This window comes from Schistocerca cancellata, chromosome 4 (genome assembly GCF_023864275.1).
Source record: "Schistocerca cancellata isolate TAMUIC-IGC-003103 chromosome 4, iqSchCanc2.1, whole genome shotgun sequence".
Taxonomy (NCBI): Eukaryota; Metazoa; Arthropoda; class Insecta; order Orthoptera; family Acrididae; genus Schistocerca; species Schistocerca cancellata.
In genome coordinates this window covers 843911176-843931642 of record NC_064629.1, presented here as the reverse complement: position 1 = coordinate 843931642, position 20467 = coordinate 843911176, and the positions used below count along the sequence as shown (strand labels likewise).

The following is a 20467-nucleotide window of genomic DNA, read 5'->3' as shown; positions in this document are numbered from 1 at the left end:
GGAATTGGGGAGACCAGAAATTTGTGGCACAACTTAACCAAAAAAAGTGATCAGATGATAGGAAACATTCTGAGACATCAAGGCATCACCAGTTTGATACTGGAGGGAAGTGTGGAGGGTAAAAATTGTAGAGGGAGACCAAGAGATGAATACAGTAAGCACATTCAGAAGGATGTAGGTTGCTGTGGTTATTCGGAGATGAAGAGGATAGAGTAGCATGGAGAGCTGTATCAGACCAGTCTTCATACTGAAGACCATAACAACAACACTTGTAAAAAAGAGAAAAAGACACAAGTTAAAACTGTTCATCATCCATCAACATATTCATGTAGTACAGGGTTTATAAAAAAGAATCATCCAATTAAAAAAACATAACTATTATGTTATTTGAGATATGTGCATGAACAACATAATATTCAAAAGAGCAAACTCTTGTGTTTTACATGGGTCCCATTAGGTTGCAGCAATGTGTGTCTACTTCAGTTCTAGTAAAAATTGCGTCAGGACAACAGAAAGTGTTTTATGTTCTACATTTTGCACAGTGCAGGTCAGTAATAACTGTTTAGCATGACTTTCGTACTAGGCATGACGTGGATCCTCCTGCATCCAGAGCATTAGATGATGGCATGAACAGTTCTGAGAAACAGGATGTTTGTGTAAGGCAAATTGCCAGACTGTCCTCAAGCATCTGATACAGATGTCAAATGCATCCACCATAGTTTCACAAGGAGTCTGCAGAAATTTGTTCACCATGCAGCTCATGAACTCAACATGCCCCTAATGTCCATGTGGCATCCGTTGTGTTGATGTTTACACATGAAAGCATATAAAGCTATTGCAATCTCTTTGTGAAGGTGGCAAACAGCATGTGGAGTTCTGTAATGTCTTTCTTGGCAAGAAGGAGGCTGACAGATTTTTTTTTCCACACTTAGTGTTTAGTGACAATTGAACATTCCATTTAAGTGGGATGGTGAACCATCATAATGTGAGAATATGGAATATGAAACAACCACATGAAGTTGTACAACATGAGAGGCACTCTCCAAAAATTAATGTATTTTGTGCAGTTTCACAGCAAAAGGTGTATGGTCCATCTTTCTTTGCCGAGATCACAGTTACAGGAAGCACATATCTCGATATGCCTTTAACTTTCTTTTCCTACAGTTGGAGACAGATTCGAACAACTTCAGTTACCAACAGGATGGGGCCACCTGGAAGTGTGGGAATTTTTAAATCAAAGGATTACTTAATGATGGATTGGTGGCACTGGACTAAATGATTCAGCCTTACATTACTGGCCTCCAAGGTCACCAGACCTGACTGTATGTGATTAATTCTTGTGGGGGTTTTTAAAAAGACTCTGTTTATGTGCCTCTGTTACTAACAACAATGAATGAACTGAGACATTGCATAACAACAGCTGTAGAAGCTGTAACTCAAGACATGCCCACTGCAGTGTGGAAAAAATTTAAATAGTGTATTGAGAGATGCCATGCATCATGAGGGGGCATATTGAACAACTATGAAAAAGTATGAAAAAAACTTTTTTTCCTTTTCCTGTTCAGCAAAAAACAAAGTTCATTGTATATATTTATTAGTTTCAGAAATATAGATGTGCCAAATCAGATGATTCCTTTTGATAAACCCTGTCCTCTGACCCGCAGTCTGTCATACACTGATCAGTAATCTAAGAACTGTTGGTTAATTTCTCTTGAATAAATCATCCAATTTTTCTTAGATTGTTATCATTTGTTTGTCTGCACATGTGCATCATGTCTACAAATTTCCATCCTATTTAGATAATTCCTTCATGGTATGCTGTTTTTTTCCCCTAAGAGGGTATTTAGGTATACAGGGTGCAGCAAAATTGTATCATGGAACTTTAACCCTGGATAGCGGATGCCAGTAGAAGCCAAAATTACTAATGTTGTGTAGGTCGACAATGCACCATTTTTAAACTACAGAAACTTCGTGCTCTGATTGGCCATGGAATTGCCCTGTTGCTGTTCGTCGGTTGATGGGCAACACTATGGTTGTTGGTTCAAATGTACAAACGTCCCTCATCCCATCGCTGCCCCAATGTGATACGCACACATGTTGAATAGGTCTAGCTGTTTGTCTCCACCTCACATCAGAGGCATTCACGTGTAAGCTTCGCTTCAGAGCACACACACGTCACCTGCAATTTAGTCATACAGTAAGCATGGTGCCACAGTATGTTTATGGACTAGCTGACAGTAATGCGCATGAAGCTCTATGGTTGTATGAGCAATGTAACCCAGCAAGACACCACCCACACCCACAAATGTTTACAGCAATTCACCAGTGACTTGACGAAGCAGATTCATTAGCAGGATATCATGGTGATGCTGGAAGACCTCGAACATGATGGGATGCTGCATTTGAAGAGACTGTTCTTGAGCACTTCGAGGAAGCATGTATGACAAGTACTTGAGCGGTTGGACATGACATATGGGTCACTCATCAAATTAGTCTGGGAGGTTTTGAGGGGTGATGGCCAGCATTCTCTACCGGCCTGGTGGAAGATTTTCCCCTGGACATAGGGGTAAGCATGTGGTTGCAGCATGATGGGGTGCCAACACATAACAGACATACTGTGCACAGATATTTAAATGAACTCTTTGATTGCCGGGTAGTTGACAGAGGTGATTGTAGGACATTGCCCTTGCGGTACCATGCTGCTAGACTTTGTCCTGTGGGGATTCTTGCAAGGTTCTAGTTCACCAACCCAGATGCGAACCACCTAGAAATGAAGAGGAATTAATGGATCGCATTCAACATGCCACCAATCAGATCAGGGCAATGCCAAGAATCTGAAAGAGTTTGGCAAAACAACGCTCGACGTTTACTAGCTTGTGTCACATCAGAGTGTCACCACTTCGAGCACCTGCTTCACGTAAGCAATGTCCTACGTACAAAAAGGGCCCTTTTCAGGGCTGAGACAATTTGTAAAAGACTTTCTGTATGCGAACTAACAGCTGTTGATAGATTTTTTCCTGTCTTATCATGCAACTACAATGGATGTGTCAAGATCACAGCAGATTAACCCCTGAGTGGAAGGCTGGCGCGCTACCACCAAAGGTGTGGGCCACCATGGCTAGATCGCGATCTCCGGCAGGCAAAGCATTCACGATCATGCGTTGTCCAGAGCATCCAGCAACAGGGCAATCCCACAGGCAAATGCAGTGCATGGTGCCAAGTTTCTGTAGTTTAAAAACGGTGCATTGTCGACCCACAAAACATTAGTAATTTTGCTTCCTTCTGGCATCAGCTATCCAGGTTTAAAATTTTGTGGCACAATTTTTCTCCATCCTGTATGTATGATACACATACTTGTTACTACATGTAAATAACTATATAATGTACTTGAAATGCCCAGTTACATGTGGAAAATGGTAAAATGCAAAATGAAAAATAAAAAAATAAAACAGTAACTATGTTTCACAGTATTGATAAGAGAACACTCCCGTCCGGAGATGCCACAATCTGTTTGTCAATAACTACACATTTTGTAGGTACCTGTGCATTTCAGCTTCTTTGTAGTGGACCATAACATTTATCAGCAAAAGACAAACATAGCACAAGAGTTTCAAAATTTTCTTACTTGTATTCGAGAGACATTTTCCAGTATATTAATGAAACTAGTTTTTCTCATTTGAACTTTGGGCTGCAAGCAACCTGCAAGGATATTCTTCAAAGCAGATGGAATATTTGATTTTTCCCATAAGCAACTAGATGTTCCATCCAAGTACTGCTTTGTTAGTTCTTTGGCAGACATATTTGACCATGGAATTTCCCCTAAAAAGTCAAATGAACTGAAGTCAAGCACTTTTAAGTCAACTTATAATGTAACAAAGACTCAAATATTCTTCCTTACCAAATTTTTAATTCTATTCATAGCATATATAGCAACTGATAAGTTTAAAAACAAGGTATCTGACTAAAGAGCGGTTAATTAAAGGTAAGTACTATTTCTCTTGTATTACAAACCTTAGAAATGTATTACTTCTATAATTATTGTATTCAGGTGAAATGATTTCAGTAAACTGATGAGGTAATATAAGGTGTTACATTAAGGATCTACTCTCTACCTCTCTCTCTCTCTCTCTCTCTACCTAAGTGAAAGATGGTTTCCATGATATAAGTTAAAGAAATGAGCAAATGTATATGAAGATTGCCCATGGTCTTACGATTCACCAAACTGTGTACATATGCCTGAACTCTAATCTTCGACTTGTCAATTTCCCTAATTTGAAATAGGCCTTACACCATAATTGTTTAGAAATATTTACGACTATTTTCAAAAATGGCTCTGAGCACTATGGGATTTAACTGCTGAGGTCATCAGTCCCCAAGAACTCAGAACTACTTAAACCTAACTAACCTAAGGAAATCACACACATCCATGCCCGAGGCAGGATTCAAACCTGCGACCGTAGCGGTCGCGCGGTTCCAGACTGTAGCGCCTGGAACCGCTCGGCCACGCCGGCCGGCCGACTGTTTTCAATTAACAGTGTTTGCAGCAACAGAATATGACGCTGCACGCAAACCCCTTTATCACAGATGTGCCACTAATAGTTATCCGTGCATTGCGTACCACTGCCAGGGTAAGATCGTCGACATTAATAAAGTAAACTTTGATTTTAAAACCCAGCCGGCAGGAGTGGCCGAGCGGTTCTAGGCGCTTCAGTCTGGAACCGCGCGACCGCTACGGTCGCAGGTTCGAATCCTGCCTCGGGCATGGATGTGTGTGATGTCCTTAGGTTAGTTAGGTTTAAGTAGTTCTAAGTTCTAGGGGACTGATGACTTCAGAAGTTAAGTCCCATAGTGCTCAGAGCCATTTAAAACTCAACGTAGGAGCAGAGACGTCGCAGTTACACCAACAAAAAAGAAAATGCAGGGCAGTTATAATTAAACTTTCGCTACTTGAGCCAGTGTAGATGTAAAACTATTTACCGTATGGTTGGTTCAAATGGCTCTGAGCACTATGGGACTCAACTGCTGTGGTCATAAGTCCCCTAGAACTTAGAACTACTTAAACCTAACTAACCTAACGACATCACACACATCCATGCCCGAGGCAGGATTCGAACCTGCGACCGTAGCGGTCGTGCGGTTCCAGACTGTAGCACCTTTAACCGCTCGGCCACTCCGGCCGGCTTTACCGTATGGGTACGCAACTTCATATGAATGTTATTCAGACTGTGAGCTGCTGGATTTGCGTTATTAGTAATGTTAGTGTTACGACTTGCCGTTGGGCGCCGGCAGTGGTATGGCGACAGAGGGTTGAAACACAAGTATCAGTGTGCATTACAATTGCACACAGTCAACGTCAGTTTGGATAAGGTGAACAGGGCTTTACTCGTAAAGCTGTTTAATCGAAACAACAGCAGTAGTTGAAGAAAATTATTCGGAAGTTCTAATGAACTGGCGATTTGGGATTGCTCATGGGAGAGGCCGATGGCCAATTGCGCCACAGATTGTTGAAAAGATTACCGTTGCCACTGCTGAGTATGCTGGACGCAGTGTGCGATCCTCAAGCACTGCACGAGCCGTGTCACGACAGCTGAACAAACAGTGTTCCACTGTTCGAAAAGTGCTGCGAAAAATTGTGAAACGATGATTTTTCCTCCTTGTGAAGCCACGTTTGTAACCTGGAACCTAAACATGGTACACAATCAACAAATGTTACCCTCTCACGCGGAAATTAAAAAGTGTTTCTGTCAATGGCTTGATCATTATTTCTCTTCCGCGTGTTCTTAAAAGAAAAAGTTTCTTTGTCCTGTGACCAATCGATTTTCATGGGAATCCTCTCAAGCAGCGAAAGTTTAATTGTAACAACCCTATACATTCTTGTAGTGGAGAGCTGTGAGCAAGGCTCAATTATAAGTTGAGATCGAGAGGTGTGTTATTTGATTTGATATTGTGGACCAAAGTACAAGTAAAACTTGCAGTGTTGTGAAACCAGGGAAGAATGTTAGCAATGTTTCGTCTACGTCTGCACCTATACTTCGCAAGCCAGCTTAAGGTGTGCGGTGCTTCACTGTCACTTCCCCCTTTCCTGTTACAGCCGCGAATGATGCGCGGGAAAAATGACTGCTGGCAAGCCTCTTTGTGCTAACCGGTTATCCTTTTATGGTCTCTTCACTAGGTAGGAGGAAGCAAAATATTGATTGACTTTGCTACGAATGCACGCTCTTGGATGTTTAATTGTAAACCACAACGTTGTACGCAACGTCTTCTTTGAAGCGTCTGCCAATGGAGTTGGATGAATATCTCCGTGGCGCTTACTGTGCAAACACGTGACAAAAGACGCTGCTCTTCTTTGTATTCTCCTGATTTCTCTATTCTACCAGTATCATAGGGTTCGAGGTTCAGGAGCAACAATCAGATGTCAGTCGAAAGAGGGTTTTGTAAGCTACCATCTTCAGTGGTGGACTACACTTCCCAAGGATTCTTCTAATAAATCTCTGTTTTGCATCTGTCTTTCCTACGATTAATTTTATGTAGTCGCTCCGTACGCATACTTCCAGGTATATGATGGCTGTGTGATTGTTCAGCAGTCGCGTAGTTTATTTATTTAGGCACAAAACATTATTTATTTATGTTGAGGGTCAACTGCCAATCCCTGTGTCAAATCTCGATCCTTACAGATCGTCCTGCTTTTTGCTACAGATTTACAGTGCTTCTCAACATAAAACAGCATCATCCATGAATAGCCCAATGGAGCTTCCGAGGTTATCCACTAGCTCATTTATTTATACTGTGAACTGTAATAGTCATATTAATACTTCCAATGTGTACATCCGTAGATGCGCCGGAAGATTTCTCTCCGTGAAGTACGGTAAGCTGTACCACAATTTCAAGGAACTCTCCAATGCTATCGAAAAGCTGATATATACAAACAGACGCATCTCACGTATTTTCTGACATGTAACTCTCATAAAATGAATATTTCATTATCACAATGTGACTGTATAATATGTGGTGTAAAAAATTTTAAATTTTTAGGTTTGAAGACATACTGGGTGATCAAAAAGTCAGTATAAATTTGAAAACTGAATAAATCACGGAATAATGTGGATAGAGAGGTACAAATTGACACACATGCTTGGAATGACATGAGGTTTTATTAGAACCAAAAAAATACAAAAGTTCAAAAAATGTCCGACGGATGGTGCTTCGGCTGATAAGAATAGCAATAATTAGCATAACAAAGTAAGACAAAGCGAAGATGATGTTCTTTACAGGAAATGTTCAATATGTCCACCATCATTCCTCAACACTAGCTGTAGTCGATGAATAATGTTGTGAACAGCACTGTAAAGCATGTGCGTAGTTATGGTGAGGCATTGGCGTCGGATGTTGTCTTTCAGCATCCCTAGAGATGTCGGTCAATCACGATACATTTGCGACTTCAGGTAACCCCAAAGCCAATAATCGCACGGGCTGAGGTCTGGGGACCTGGGAAGCCAAGCACGACGAAAGTGGCGGCTGAACACACGATCATCACCAAACGACGCGCGTAAGAGATCTTTCACGCGTTTAGCAATCTGGGATGGTTCCAATAAAACCCCATGTCAAATCCAAGCTTGTGTGTCAATTTTTACCTCTCTATCTACATTATTCCGTGCTTTATTAAGTTTTCAAATTTATACTGACTTTTTGATCACCCGGTATAAAGAGCTTTCTGTGTAGTATCATTTCCAGGCTCTTCTGCAGTAAGTGAATGTAATTATCTTCAGTGCTACTAATGTACACTGTTTCTGTTATTGAAACGTGACAGCTTCTTTACTTTGCATACTTTCACTGCATTCTCAGCTCAAAAAAGGGCGATCACAACGAACTGTGGCTTCGGTTTGCTAACTTCATGCTGGCTGTTGTTCCACTACCTTCGATTTTCGACTGTGGCGCCCTCATAAATATTCTGCCTCAAAGAAGTTGTGGTTAATAATATGTGCTTACTAAAAAAAAAAAAAAGAACTGCGTTACTCGCTCAGTGAACTACCCTGAGAAATCAGTATGCACTTGGATAATATTTCCCCAAACAATGGTAGAAAAATACACCATTTTCAGCAGGGCCAATTTTCAACATGTTTCCAGCAGAACTGAACAATTTGATTCATAAATTTCAGATTTTTAAATATAATTCAAATGACTTATTTGGGCCCACTATGATATTTTTCTTATTTGCACATTTTAATACAAATGTTTGGTTTTGGTTTTTGATTTACATTTAAAGCTTGTTTTAATTTTCCATCAACATTCTGTGAATTATGTAACAATTCGTTCTATCACCGAGTTATTTGGATCATAAGGTTTCAGGAAACATGAGAAAATATCAAATATTCTTAGACGGAATGGATATTCATGGGCGGACTTCATTTTACAGTTGTGAAACATACAGATGTCTTCAGAGGAAGCAGTCGAGGCCTACAGTGGAAGGTAGAGGGCACGAAAGCAGACTACTAAGAAAGTACACTACTGGCCATTAAAATTGCTACACCACGAAGATGACGTGCTACAGACGCGAAATTTAACCGACAGGAAGAAGATGCTGTGATATGCAAATGATTAGCTTTTCAGAGCATTCACACAAGGTTGGCGTCGGTGGCGACACCTACAATGTGCTGACATGAGGAAAGTTTCCAACCGATTTCTCATACACAAACAGCAGTTGACCGGCGTTGCCTGGTGAAACGTTGTTGCGATGCCTCGTGTAAGGAGGAGAAATGCGTACCATTACGTTTTCGACTTTGATAAAGGTCGGATTGTAGCCTATCGCGATTGCGTTTTATTGCATCGAGACATTGCTGCTGACGTTGGTCGAGATCCAATGACTGTAAGCAGAATATCGAATCGGTGCGTTCAGGAGGGTAATACGGAACGCCGTGCTGGATCCCAACGGCCTCGTATCACTAGCAGTCGAGATGACAGGCATCTCATCCGCATGGCTGTAACGGATCGTGCAGCTACGTCTCGATCCCTGAGTCAACAGATGGGGACGTTTGCAAGACAACAACCATCTGAACGAGCAGTTCGACAACGTTTGCAGCAGCATGGACTATCAGCTCGGAGACCATGGCTGTGTTTACCCTTGACGCTGCATCACAGACAGGAGCGCCTGCGACGGTGTACTCAACTACGAACCTGGGTGCACGAATGGAAAAACGTCATTTTTTCGGATGAATCCGGGTTCTGTTTACAGCATCATGATGGTCGCATCCGTGTTTGTTGACATCGCGGTGAACGTACATTGGAAGCGTGTATTCGTCATCGCCATACTTGCGTATGACCCGGTGTGATGGTATGGAGTGCCATTGGTTACACGTCTCGGTCACCTCTTGTTCGCATTGACGGCACTTTGAACAGTGGACGTTACATTTCAGATGTGTTACGACCCGTGGGTCTACCCTTCATTCGATCCCTGCGAAACCCTACATTTTAGCAGGATAATGCACGACCGCATGTTGCAGGTCCTGTACGGGCCTTTCTGGATACAGAAAATGTTCGACTGCTGCCCTGGCCAGCACATTCTCCAGATCTCTCACCAACTGGAAACGTCTGGTCAATGATGGCCGAGCAACTGGCTCGTCACAATACGCCAGTCACTAGTCTTGATGAACTGTGGTATCGTGTTGAAGCTGCATGGACAGCTGTACCTGTACACGCCATCCAAGTTCTGTTTGACTCATTGCCCAGGCGTATCAAGGCCGTTATTACGGCCAGAGATGGTTGTTCTGGGTACTGATTTCTCAGGATCTATGCACCCAAATCGTGTGAAAATGTAATCACATGTCAGTTCTAGTGTAATATATTTGTCCAATGAATAGCCGTTTATCATCTGCATTTCTTCTTGGTGTAGCAATTTTAATGGCCAGTAGTGCACCATGAGATGGACCTGATCAGCCATAATGATCACATAATTCTTGGTAGTAATGCGACCTCGAAGAGTAACCATAGGGCCCACGAAATACCACTACATGGCTGCCCAAATCATCACTGAACCCCCTCCATGTTTCACTCTTGGGACGTTAACTCGGCCAGAAGTTGTCAGCAGTATGAAACAAGACTCCATGGCAGACATTTGCATCACTGATAAGCCGTTTTGTAATATTCCAACTCGCCATGCAATTCCCTTCTTACGGAGCTCTCTTCGATTTGTTTTGGTGCTGACAGGGTTCGCAAGTGCGACGTTCAATTCTGAAGTAACTTTGGTAGCTATTGTCCTATGTCACGATCCCTTTCAATGATCATCCGTCACGATGACTCAACACATATTTTCGTTGGTGTTGCGACTTAGCAGATGATGATTTTCCTCTTTCCCTGCATGCGTTATAAGTCTTAGATTCTGCCTCCTTGAAACACAAAATATTTCGGTTCCTTGGTTACGCAAACACCCATAGTAAGAGCACCATCAGTTTTCCCACGGTCGAATTCACTTAATGCACTCACAACTACTCAGAACAAAATTATGGCTACGACTGACATTTGCAACGTATTGAGGACATTTTACACGCGCCCTTCGCGTTCAAATACAACAGCGCAACCTGCAGACTTGTCTAGTATCTGTATTTATGTACAAGCATGCACTTAACACAATATTTCCATATTTTCTCCATGTATACGCACAGTTTAGCGGAGTCAGCTCACCTGTATGTAGTTCCCAGAAGAATATACCTGTACTGAACACATCACTAGCCTTGCAGCAGCCAGCAGAATTCAACAGCTGCTCTGGAGCCAACCAGTGATATCTTTCCATGCGTTGAGCAGCTTCTGTCTCCGTGAAGTTGTACTTCTGAAAAATTTAAAGGGCATGTTTGAATGCGTTAACTCCTCGAGTTATCAAAAGGAGTTTAGTTTTATAATGTTACACAAAGCTTTTTTTCAGCAGCGATTGACTAAACAAAACTATAATAATGAAACAGTTTTTCCATTTATGCTATGATCTATTGACACAATGGATTTCAGTTAGCGACTAATCTCCTTCACGTTTCCAGTATGAAACATTCTACCTCTGTCGGAAGTGCAGTGTCAATAAATTAACAAGAACTTTAGCTGCTGTTTTATTATTATACATCTTTATATTTCCACAACACATTATCACCACATGGTATTCGTGAACAAAGAAATTAATGGAAAAATCAATATCATAAGAAATAATCTGAAAATATACCTTGCGGAAAAAATTATGTTCCATAAGGAACGTCAGTTTGCTTCCAAGCTCTACACATACAGCTACACGTAAATTTGTAAAAATCTGTGTGTTTTAACACAGTTGCTCCTTCTGAGGCCATCAACATTCTGTCAAGAAATCAAGATTCAGTTTCATAATATGTGGATCGGCATGCTGCAGTCTGCACTTCTGGACGTGGTCAATGTTGGGTACTCAGTGAGGACAATACTATGACAACGACAACTCCTCGTTTGATCCTTCCCAAGTTTGACCTTTTAAAATAGTTTCTTTCTACGGCTTTGGGAATTGTTCTACATACGTGATTCGCGTTCGAGAGGTCGACGGTTCAAATCCCCGTCCAAACCACCTACAATACACTTTATTGTAGGTGGTCTTGCCCCGTCCGACCATCCAGATTTAGGTTTTCCGTGATTTCCCTAAATCGCTCCAGCAAATGTCCTTTCTTCAGAAAGGGCACAGTCAATTTCCTTCCCCATCCTTTCGTAATCCGAGCTTGTGCTCCGTCTCTAATGACCACGCTGTCGACGATACTTTAAACCCCAATCTTCCTTCTTTCTTCCAGGTACGGTATTAAAAAGTTCTAGGGTTTCTCCAGCACTTATATTAAGGTGCTACAGCGTTCTGCAGTGGATTTTGTCGTCTCCTGGTCGTGTGTTGTGAACCATAGAGAAGGCCAAATCCATCTCCCACACTGAGCATGTGTGTTTTTGAGGATATCGGACGCTCCGTGGCAAGTGTATTAGCGCTCTTGCGAAAATACTTATAGATGAATGTGTTTAAAACGTATGAAAATTATAAAAGCCTGAAATACTAACATCGTTGTAACAGCCCTGTGTCCCTCCCCAGCCGGTCGGGGTGGCCGAGCGGTTCTAGGCGCTACAGTCTGGAACCGAGCGACTGCAACGGTCGCAGGTGCGAATCCTGCCTCGGGCATGGATGTGTGTGATGTCTTTAGGTTAGTTCGGTTTAAGTAGTTCTAAGTTCTAGTGGACTGATGACCTCAGATGTTAAGTCCCATAGTGCTCAGAGCCATTTGAACCATTTCTTGTCCCTCGCAAATGGTTCAAATGGCCCTGAGCACTATGGGACTTAACTGCTGAGGTCATCAGTCCCCTAGAATTTGGAACTACTTAAACCTGACGAACCTAAGGACATCGCACACATACATGCCCGAGGCAGGTTTCGAATCTGCGACTGTAGCGGTCGCGCGGTTCCAGACTGAAGCGCCTAGAACCGCTCGGTCACAGCGGCCGGCCGTGTCCCTCCCATTCTGATTGACATTTATCTGTATACTCACTCTATCACTCAAATTATAATCTTGGTCATTGTTCTAAAACATCCTCGAAATGTAGACGGCATAACTACGTAAAGGCTAAAAAAAGAACTTTGGAAGATGTTGTGTTTTGTACCGGGGACCTAGAAACGGAGGAGAGGCTTCGTCCCGCAGTAGCCCTCAGTGGTTCACAAGCCCACAACAGGTCACAGCAGTCCACCCACCCCACCGCCGTCCCACACCGAACCCACGGTTACTGTGCGGTTCGGCCCCCAGTGGACCTCCCCTCCCTCCCCCTCCCCCTCCCCCTCCCGCCCCGGGAACGTCTCATAGCAGACGAGTGTAACCCCAAATGTTTGCGTGGTAGAGTAGTTATGGTGTATGCATACGTGGAGACAGTGTTTGCGCAGCAATCGCCGACATAGCGTAACTGGTGCGGAATAAGGGGAACCAGCCCGCATTCGCCGAGGCAGATGGAAAACCGCCTTAAAAACCATCTACAGGCTGGTCGGCACACCGGACCTCGACATTAATCCGCCGGGCGAATTCGTACCAGGCACCGGCACGCCTTCCCGCTAGGGGAGAGGCGCGTTAGACCGCGCGGCTAGCTGGGCGGGCTCTGGAAAATGTTACTAAATATTCACTTATAAAACATACGAAAAAACCGCCAATATTAAAATCAACTGCCGAGTATTTTATGGAGCAGGTAGGACATTTTCCAGAATATTATAATTTGTGTCACATTCATCTTGTCAACTGAAGTAGAGGGCAGATCTGTACATTCACTAGCGTTTGCTTCGTGTCTGAAAATGAAAAGCAATCAATTAAACTGTGGCATACTGTAACCCACTTCCGTTGTTTAATGCTCCTTTATTCCCGCGACACGTTTCTGTCATCATACCTGTTTTCAATCACATTTGCCTATAACAGCTACAAATTAATCTCTGTAAACCTTTAACAGGAGTATGATATGTAACAAAATAAGATTATAATCTCAATACGCTATATAAACTAAAAACTCTTCCGTTACAGGGATCCACAAATTGAATAGTGAAACGTTACCATTAAAACGTAAAGCGAGTTCTCACTCGCAAGAGGCACATGTCGTACTGCAAAACATTAATAAATGAGAAGAAATCTAAAAAGCAAAATTACCGCAAGCGAAAGACGTATGCAATGTGATGGTCAGAGTCGGTTATCAGTTATAAATAATTTTCAGCGCAATTGTCAATGCAGTTGATCTCTACATGTTGCGATACCGATACATTTATGTTAACCAATCTATACTTTGTCCATTACCATATATTAATAGACTTTTATAAATGGGAGTAGATGAGCTGGGATGGCTGTCATGTTGCCAATGGAGCCGAGAGACGTTCGTGCTGTTTGCTTCCAGTGCTTTTTCTCTATCTGTGGAAGGTTTCATTGACCACGTCGAACCGAACTGATGGAACATCGGCTGTTAAGACTGTTGTGTATGTTTTTCGACAGTTCAGTCTAGCTAATCTTGGGGCGTTTCTATGTTAGAGGGTGTTGTATTACTTCGCTCTGCAGGATGCCCTGTATCGTTGAACTGTGTTCTATCCATAGATGAATTAAAAGGGTCTCATTAGGCGGTATACCATCACAGAACGGTTGGCTTTATTAACTGTAACTTACCATCCTATCACTTCCAGTCACTGTTCCTCGTAACAACGTAAGACTCTGTTGTATTGGGACTCCGTTCTGTCCATAGACGAGCTAAAATGATATCAGCACGAACTGTACCATGTCCAAATGGTTGACTTTATCGTATTCCCCTTCCGTTCCAGTCACTGTTCCAACACAAAACTCTGTACCTCAACAATGAGATAGAGGAATGATTTATTCAGTCAAACGATTTTTTGAACATGCTTCATTGGTTGTCACATCTGCTAATTCATTCACCTAAATTCCCATGTGCTCTGGAACCCAGCAGAATCGAACATTCTTCCCCACGCGTTTTAGATAGATGAGAGAATCCAGAATATTCTATATTATTTTATCTGATGGGTACATTAGTTGCGTAGACTTAAGGGAAAAAAATGGTTCAAATGGCTCTGAGCACTATGGGGCTTAACTTCTGAGGTCATCAGTCCCCTAGAGCTTAGAACTACTTAAGCCTAACTAACCTAAGGACATCACACACATCCATGCCCGAGGCAGGATTCGAACCTGCGACCGCAGCGGTCGCGCGGTTCCATACTGTAACGCCTAGAACCGCTCGACCACCCCGGCCGGCAGACTTATGGGTACTCAGGGAGTTGTAGCAGATAAGCAAAGTCTCAACACTATTGCATTTCGTTTACTCCGGTGCTCTCAAGGTCACTTGTTAATATGCATAAAACACTGGAAATTAGTTTGGTAAATGGATCAGTTGGGGAAGACACAGAGTAACCAAAAGGACTTGCCTGCTTAAACCCAATTGTGAATACTGCGTTATACTCGTATATGTGATACACGTTCAAAATATCTTAAAACGTATCCAGGAGTACAGTTCGTCAGTTAAATCAGTAAATCTTGGCCTCTTCAGTAGCCATCGCTACAGTCATCTGTAACTCCTCATTCTCATTATCTCTCATCAAGAACCACTTGGTCGTTCTATGCGAGGATGCTAAATGGCCTCGTTGCTCCTGGGCATATTATGAAAATCGATTCCATTTCTGGGCATATTACGATTTTGTGTACAAGTGATCATGCGACAGCGAGGAGTCTGTACGTCTGAGGCGCCATTAGGAGTTGTTGTTGCTGCTAGATAGCAACTGGAAGCTCCCCTTCTCCCCCCCCCCCCCCTCCCCCGTTACCGGAAAACAGAGTACAAACTGGAGTGTTCATATAGACACCCATGGCTAGCATAGTTCCCTCATGATGGATAGCATTGATGATTTTTAGATAAGTAGGGTTCTCTAATTCATACAACGAACACCCATAATTTAGCAGGAATTGCACGAAGGCCTTATGAAAGTCGAGCTTATAGGCCATGTCTGATCTTCAAACTGTGTGACTACGGGGATTTAAGATATTCAGATTTTTATGTACATTTTCCCTTAGAACCTTAGGTGCAGACCATAAAATTAAAAAAACTAACGCGAGGCCCAGAACGTTCACCAAACCTTTTGAAACCTGGAGTGGTAATGGCTCTGAGCACTATAGGACTTAACATCGGAGGTCATCAGTCCCCTAGAACTTAGAACTACTTAAACCTAACTAACCTAAGTACATCACACTCATCCATGCCCGAAGCAGGATTCGAACCTGCGACCGTAGCAGTCGCGCGGTCCCGGACTGAAGTGCCTAGAACCGCTCGGTCACCGAGGCCGGCCTGGAGTGGTAACCCCGTTTCAAAACCAGCTGACTTACAGTTAGGTTATAAACTGTTATCATCCACATATATACACTGACCTACATAAATTTTGAAACGGGTTTATGTAGTCTATTCCTCTAATCTCCTTATTATTAATCGCAACTGACACGTAGCACTTGCAGGGTTGGAGGTGGAATAAAAAATTGAAAACTCGACCATGACGAGGAAGTATTGCTCTAGACTCCTGACTGTAAACGTTATGATACTGATGGCGATAGCGAAGCATGTAACATTAAAAGTTTACGAACTCCAGTCTGCTGTTCACATCTGTCATACAGGAACACAACAGTTGCGACAGGAAGCATGGCAATAACATACACAGGCAAACAGGCAACCAAGGACGCCCCCTTGATATAGCTTCCTGAGAATATTAGGCGGCCAGTTAGCATTGCACACTTTTTTGCACAAGAAACTATGACGATTAGATGTTGACTTTGTAGGAAAGCCTATTGTATAGCTGCCACCAGCAGAGTCAGGTAACTGATTGTCAATGGATGCCTCCTGATATTACAGTGAGAGTCGCTAAGATCTCTAGCTTCCTGACCATCTGCCAGTCAACCAGTCACCCTGATGACTATTTTACACAGGTCGTTGTGGCAACGCTTTATTAACTACTATGGTGCGTTCTGTCCTTCTCCGGTTTTTGGAGACCATCAAATATTTTCTGCCCCACGAGTTGGAAAATTTTCCTATCTGTGATACATTATTGAAAAATCTAGGCTTTCCTTTGGTTTGTACTCTACAGGATGCAGCTTGCTGCATTTGATTGTACTGCAAGTGGACGCAGATTCACGTGCGAAATCCAGCTCTTGCATGGAAAACTGACTACTATAAAACTCAGAATTGATAGAGCGGAGGTCCAACCAACCCATCTCCACAATCGCACCGTGTTGATGGGATGCAGAAGGGTGGTGGCGAAAGTTTTAGTAAAATGCTCCTCTGTTGTATGGATACATTCTTCTTTCAATACAGTTGATGTAAGAGCCCAGTTGGATTTATCACAGATCCTTCTGATGGAAACAAATACTTGTGTTAGGTTAGTTGATGGTTAACTATACAGGTGCACTCGTTACAATCTTCTCTTGCACACTTTAATAGGTCGCCGATCCTTCGCCCTAGCTACGAGGTGCATCAAGTTCTAAGGCCTCCGATTTTTTTTCCCCACACTGGAAAGAGATAGAAACATGCGCATTGTTTTAAAATGACGCCGCGTTCATTGTCAATACGTCCCAGTGATGGCAGCACCATACGGCAGATGGAATTTTACCGCCAGCGGCGAGAATGAGAACTGTTTCAAATACTTAAAATGGCGACGTTTTCCTTACTTGAACAGCGTGCAATCATTCGTTTTCTGAATTTGCGTGGTGTGAAACCAATTGAAATTCATCGACAGTTGAAGGAGACATGTGGTGATGGAGTTATGGAAGTGTCGAAAGTGCGTTCGTGGTTGCGACAGTTTAATGAAGGCAGAACATCGTGTGACAACAAACCGAAACAACCTCGGGCTCGCACAAGCCGGTCTGACGACATGATCGAGAAAGTGGAGAGAATTGTTTTGGGGGTTCGCCGAATGACTGTTGAACAGATCGCCTCCAGAGTTGGCATTTCTGTGGATTCTGTGCACACAATCCAGCATAGGGATATGGCAGCAAGAGAGGGGAAGAAAACCAATGTGCACTCCGTCTGCATACCGGGGGGAGTCATTCCAGATGTGGAAAGGGTCCTTCCGGATGCCATGAAGGGTACAGGGTGCACCCATCTGCAGGTGGTCGCTCATGTCGGCACCAATGATGTGTGTCGCTATGGATCGGAGGAAATCCTCTCTGGCTTCCGGCGGCTATCTGATTTGGTGAAGACTGCCAGTCTCGCTAGCGGGATGAAAGCAGAGCTCACCATCTGCAGCATCGTCGACAGGACTGACTGCGGACCTTTGGTACAGAGCCGAGTGGAGGGTCTGAATCAGAGGCTGAGACGGTTCTGCGACCATGTGGGCTGCAGATTCCTCGACTTGCGCCATAGGGTGGTGGGGTTTCGGGTTCCGCTGGATAGGTCAGGAGTCCACTACACGCAACAAGCGGCTACACGGGTAGCAGGGGTTGTGTGGCGTGGGCTGGGCGGTTTTTTTAGGTTAGATGGCCTTGGGCAAGTACAGAAAGGGCAAAAGCCTCAACGGGTGCTAAGCAAAGTCAGGACATGCGGGGACCAAGCAGCAGTCGGTATTGTAATTGTAAACTGTCGAAGCTGCGTTGGTAAAGTACCGGAACTTCAAGCGCTGATAGAAAGCACGGAAGGTACAGAAAGCTGGCAGAAGCCAGAGCTAAATTCTGCCGAAATTTTTACAAAGGTACAAGACGGTGTTTAGAAAGGATAGATTGCATGCAACCGGTGGTGGAGTGTTCGTCGCTGTTAGTAGTAGTTTATCCTGTAGTGAAGTAGAAGTGGATAGTTCCTGTGAATTATTATGGGTGGAGGTTACACTCAACAACCGAGCTAGGTTAATAATTGGCTCCTTTTACCGACCTCCCGACTCAGCAGCATTAGTGGCAGAACAACTGAGAGAAAATTTGGAATACATTTCACATAAATTTTCTCAGCATGTTATAGTCTTAGGTGGAGATTTCAATTTACCAGATGTAGACTGGGACACTCAGATGTTTAGGACGGGTGGTAGGGACAGAGCATCGATTGACATTATACTGAGTGCACTATCCGAAAATTACCTCGAGCAATTAAACAGAGAACCGACTCGTGGAGATAACATCTTGGACCTACTGATAACAAACAGACCCGAACTTTTCGACTCTGTAAGCGCAGAACAGGGAATCAGTGATTATAAGGCCGTTGCAGCATCCCTGAATATTGAAGTAAATAGGAATTTTAAAAAAGGGAGGAAGGTTGAAAGGGTCCTGTAGCCACCTTTCATTGCCAACTCTCGTAGTGGTCAAGTCGGCAAAGAGGTTTCCGCTACTTGGGAGAAATCCACCTGCGTTAGGTTGGTGGCGGAAATGGCATCCTGGGGTTTTCCGGTCCACGCGGAGCGTGGAAGAGGCTGGAGAAGCGGGAGGCAGTCTGCCGCCGGTACGGGAAGCGTACACAGCTGTGCTCCAGTTGAAGAAGGGTGAGTTGGACTGACCGCGTGGCGCGTTGTCACATAGAGAGGGGAGCTTTTAGCTTTTGGTCTCGAATTTCGTCTTATAAAGATTTACTTGCTGGGTTGCAGCAGGGAATGCAAGGCCTTTGTAGGCTTTCAGTTTGATTCCCAATGCAGTCTTGACTTTGATCCGTGAGAGGAACGCAGCACAAGGGAACTGCATATGTCGAAGTGCCCTCGGTTCAGTGTGAGTGTTTATGTGCCTACAACTTTGTGTGTATGCTTCTAATCTTTCCGGATCTTGGTAATTTTTGTGTATTTGTGAATTTTCTTTGTCTCATGTGATTAAAATTTGGCCACGGTCCATAGAAATTGTCTCTGCGGACCGAGTGGGCACGCGAGTCTGTTATGAAACGTATAGTATTTCACAAGCAATTGTACATAGTTAGCATGCAACAGCAGTCTATAGATGCACTACATCAATGTTTTAAGGAATAAATAATTTTGCCTTCAATCTTATCTTGTGTACCGATGTTACGTCGCCGTTACCTTCGCCATTTACCTTGTAGTTTTCCTTGTTGGCCCACCTATAGCGTTTCCATGTGCACAGGTGTAGTGATTAGTGTCCCTTTTTTTATCTGAAACAAATGCTCTGGAATAGATCGTGTTTTCATGAATCTTGCTGCAGGCTGCACTTACGCGTGGTGTTCACGACCTATTTACTTTACTCAATATTTGATTCACGGGAAGAATGCCTGGATCACATTAATAACTACATCCCATTCTTTATCAATGACTTTACAATGAATGTTCTTTTGTGAGCTTTTCTTATTAATAAATTAAGTAATTTTCCGACTCAGTGCTACTTCTTCTTTGTCGTGTGGCTAGAGTTGGTGGCGACCCTATCTTTTATATTGATTTCAGTGTCAAGTAGCATTTTCTTATTCAAAGTGCGTGTGGCTCTTTTAGCTATCAGGATACATTCAAAGGGCGCTTCATGCTTCTTGCACATAGCGTCCTTTTATTCACGCTACTTTTATTCACGCTACTTACAAGGTTTATCTGTTTAGCAAGAGTAATAGAAGGCAGATTTCAGACTACCTAACAGATCAAAACGAAAATTTCTGTTCCGACACTGACAATGTTGAGTGTTTATGGAAAAAGTTCAAGGCAATCGTAAAATGCGTTTGAGACAGGTACGTGCCGAGTAAAACTGTGAGGGACGGGAAAAACCCACTGTGGTACAACAACAAAGTTAGGAAACTACTGCGAAAGCAAAGAGAGCTTCACTCAAAGTTTAAACGCAGCCAAAACCTCTCAGACAAACAGAAGCTAAACAATGCTATGCATGAAGCGTTCAGTGAATTCGAAAGTAAAATTCTATGTACCGACTTGACAGAAAATCCTAGGAAGTTCTGGTCTTACGTTAAATCAGTAAGTGGATCGAAACAGCATATCCAGACACTCCGGGATGATGAAGGCATTGAAACAGAGGATGACACG

General features: G+C 43.2%; 1 protein-coding gene across 1 annotated transcript in view; it reads right to left on the bottom strand.

Moving 5' to 3' along the window:
* LOC126183621 (uncharacterized) overlaps positions 1-20467 on the bottom strand; it is a 227241-nt gene that overhangs the window by 67944 nt on the left and 138830 nt on the right. Inside the window, exons 7-8 of the mRNA XM_049925739.1 lie at positions 10675-10819; positions 3626-3819 (exon numbers count right to left, since the gene is read on the bottom strand). Of these exons, the coding sequence (XP_049781696.1) occupies positions 3626-3819; positions 10675-10819 (339 nt within the window). The remainder of the gene's footprint in view (positions 1-3625; positions 3820-10674; positions 10820-20467) is intronic.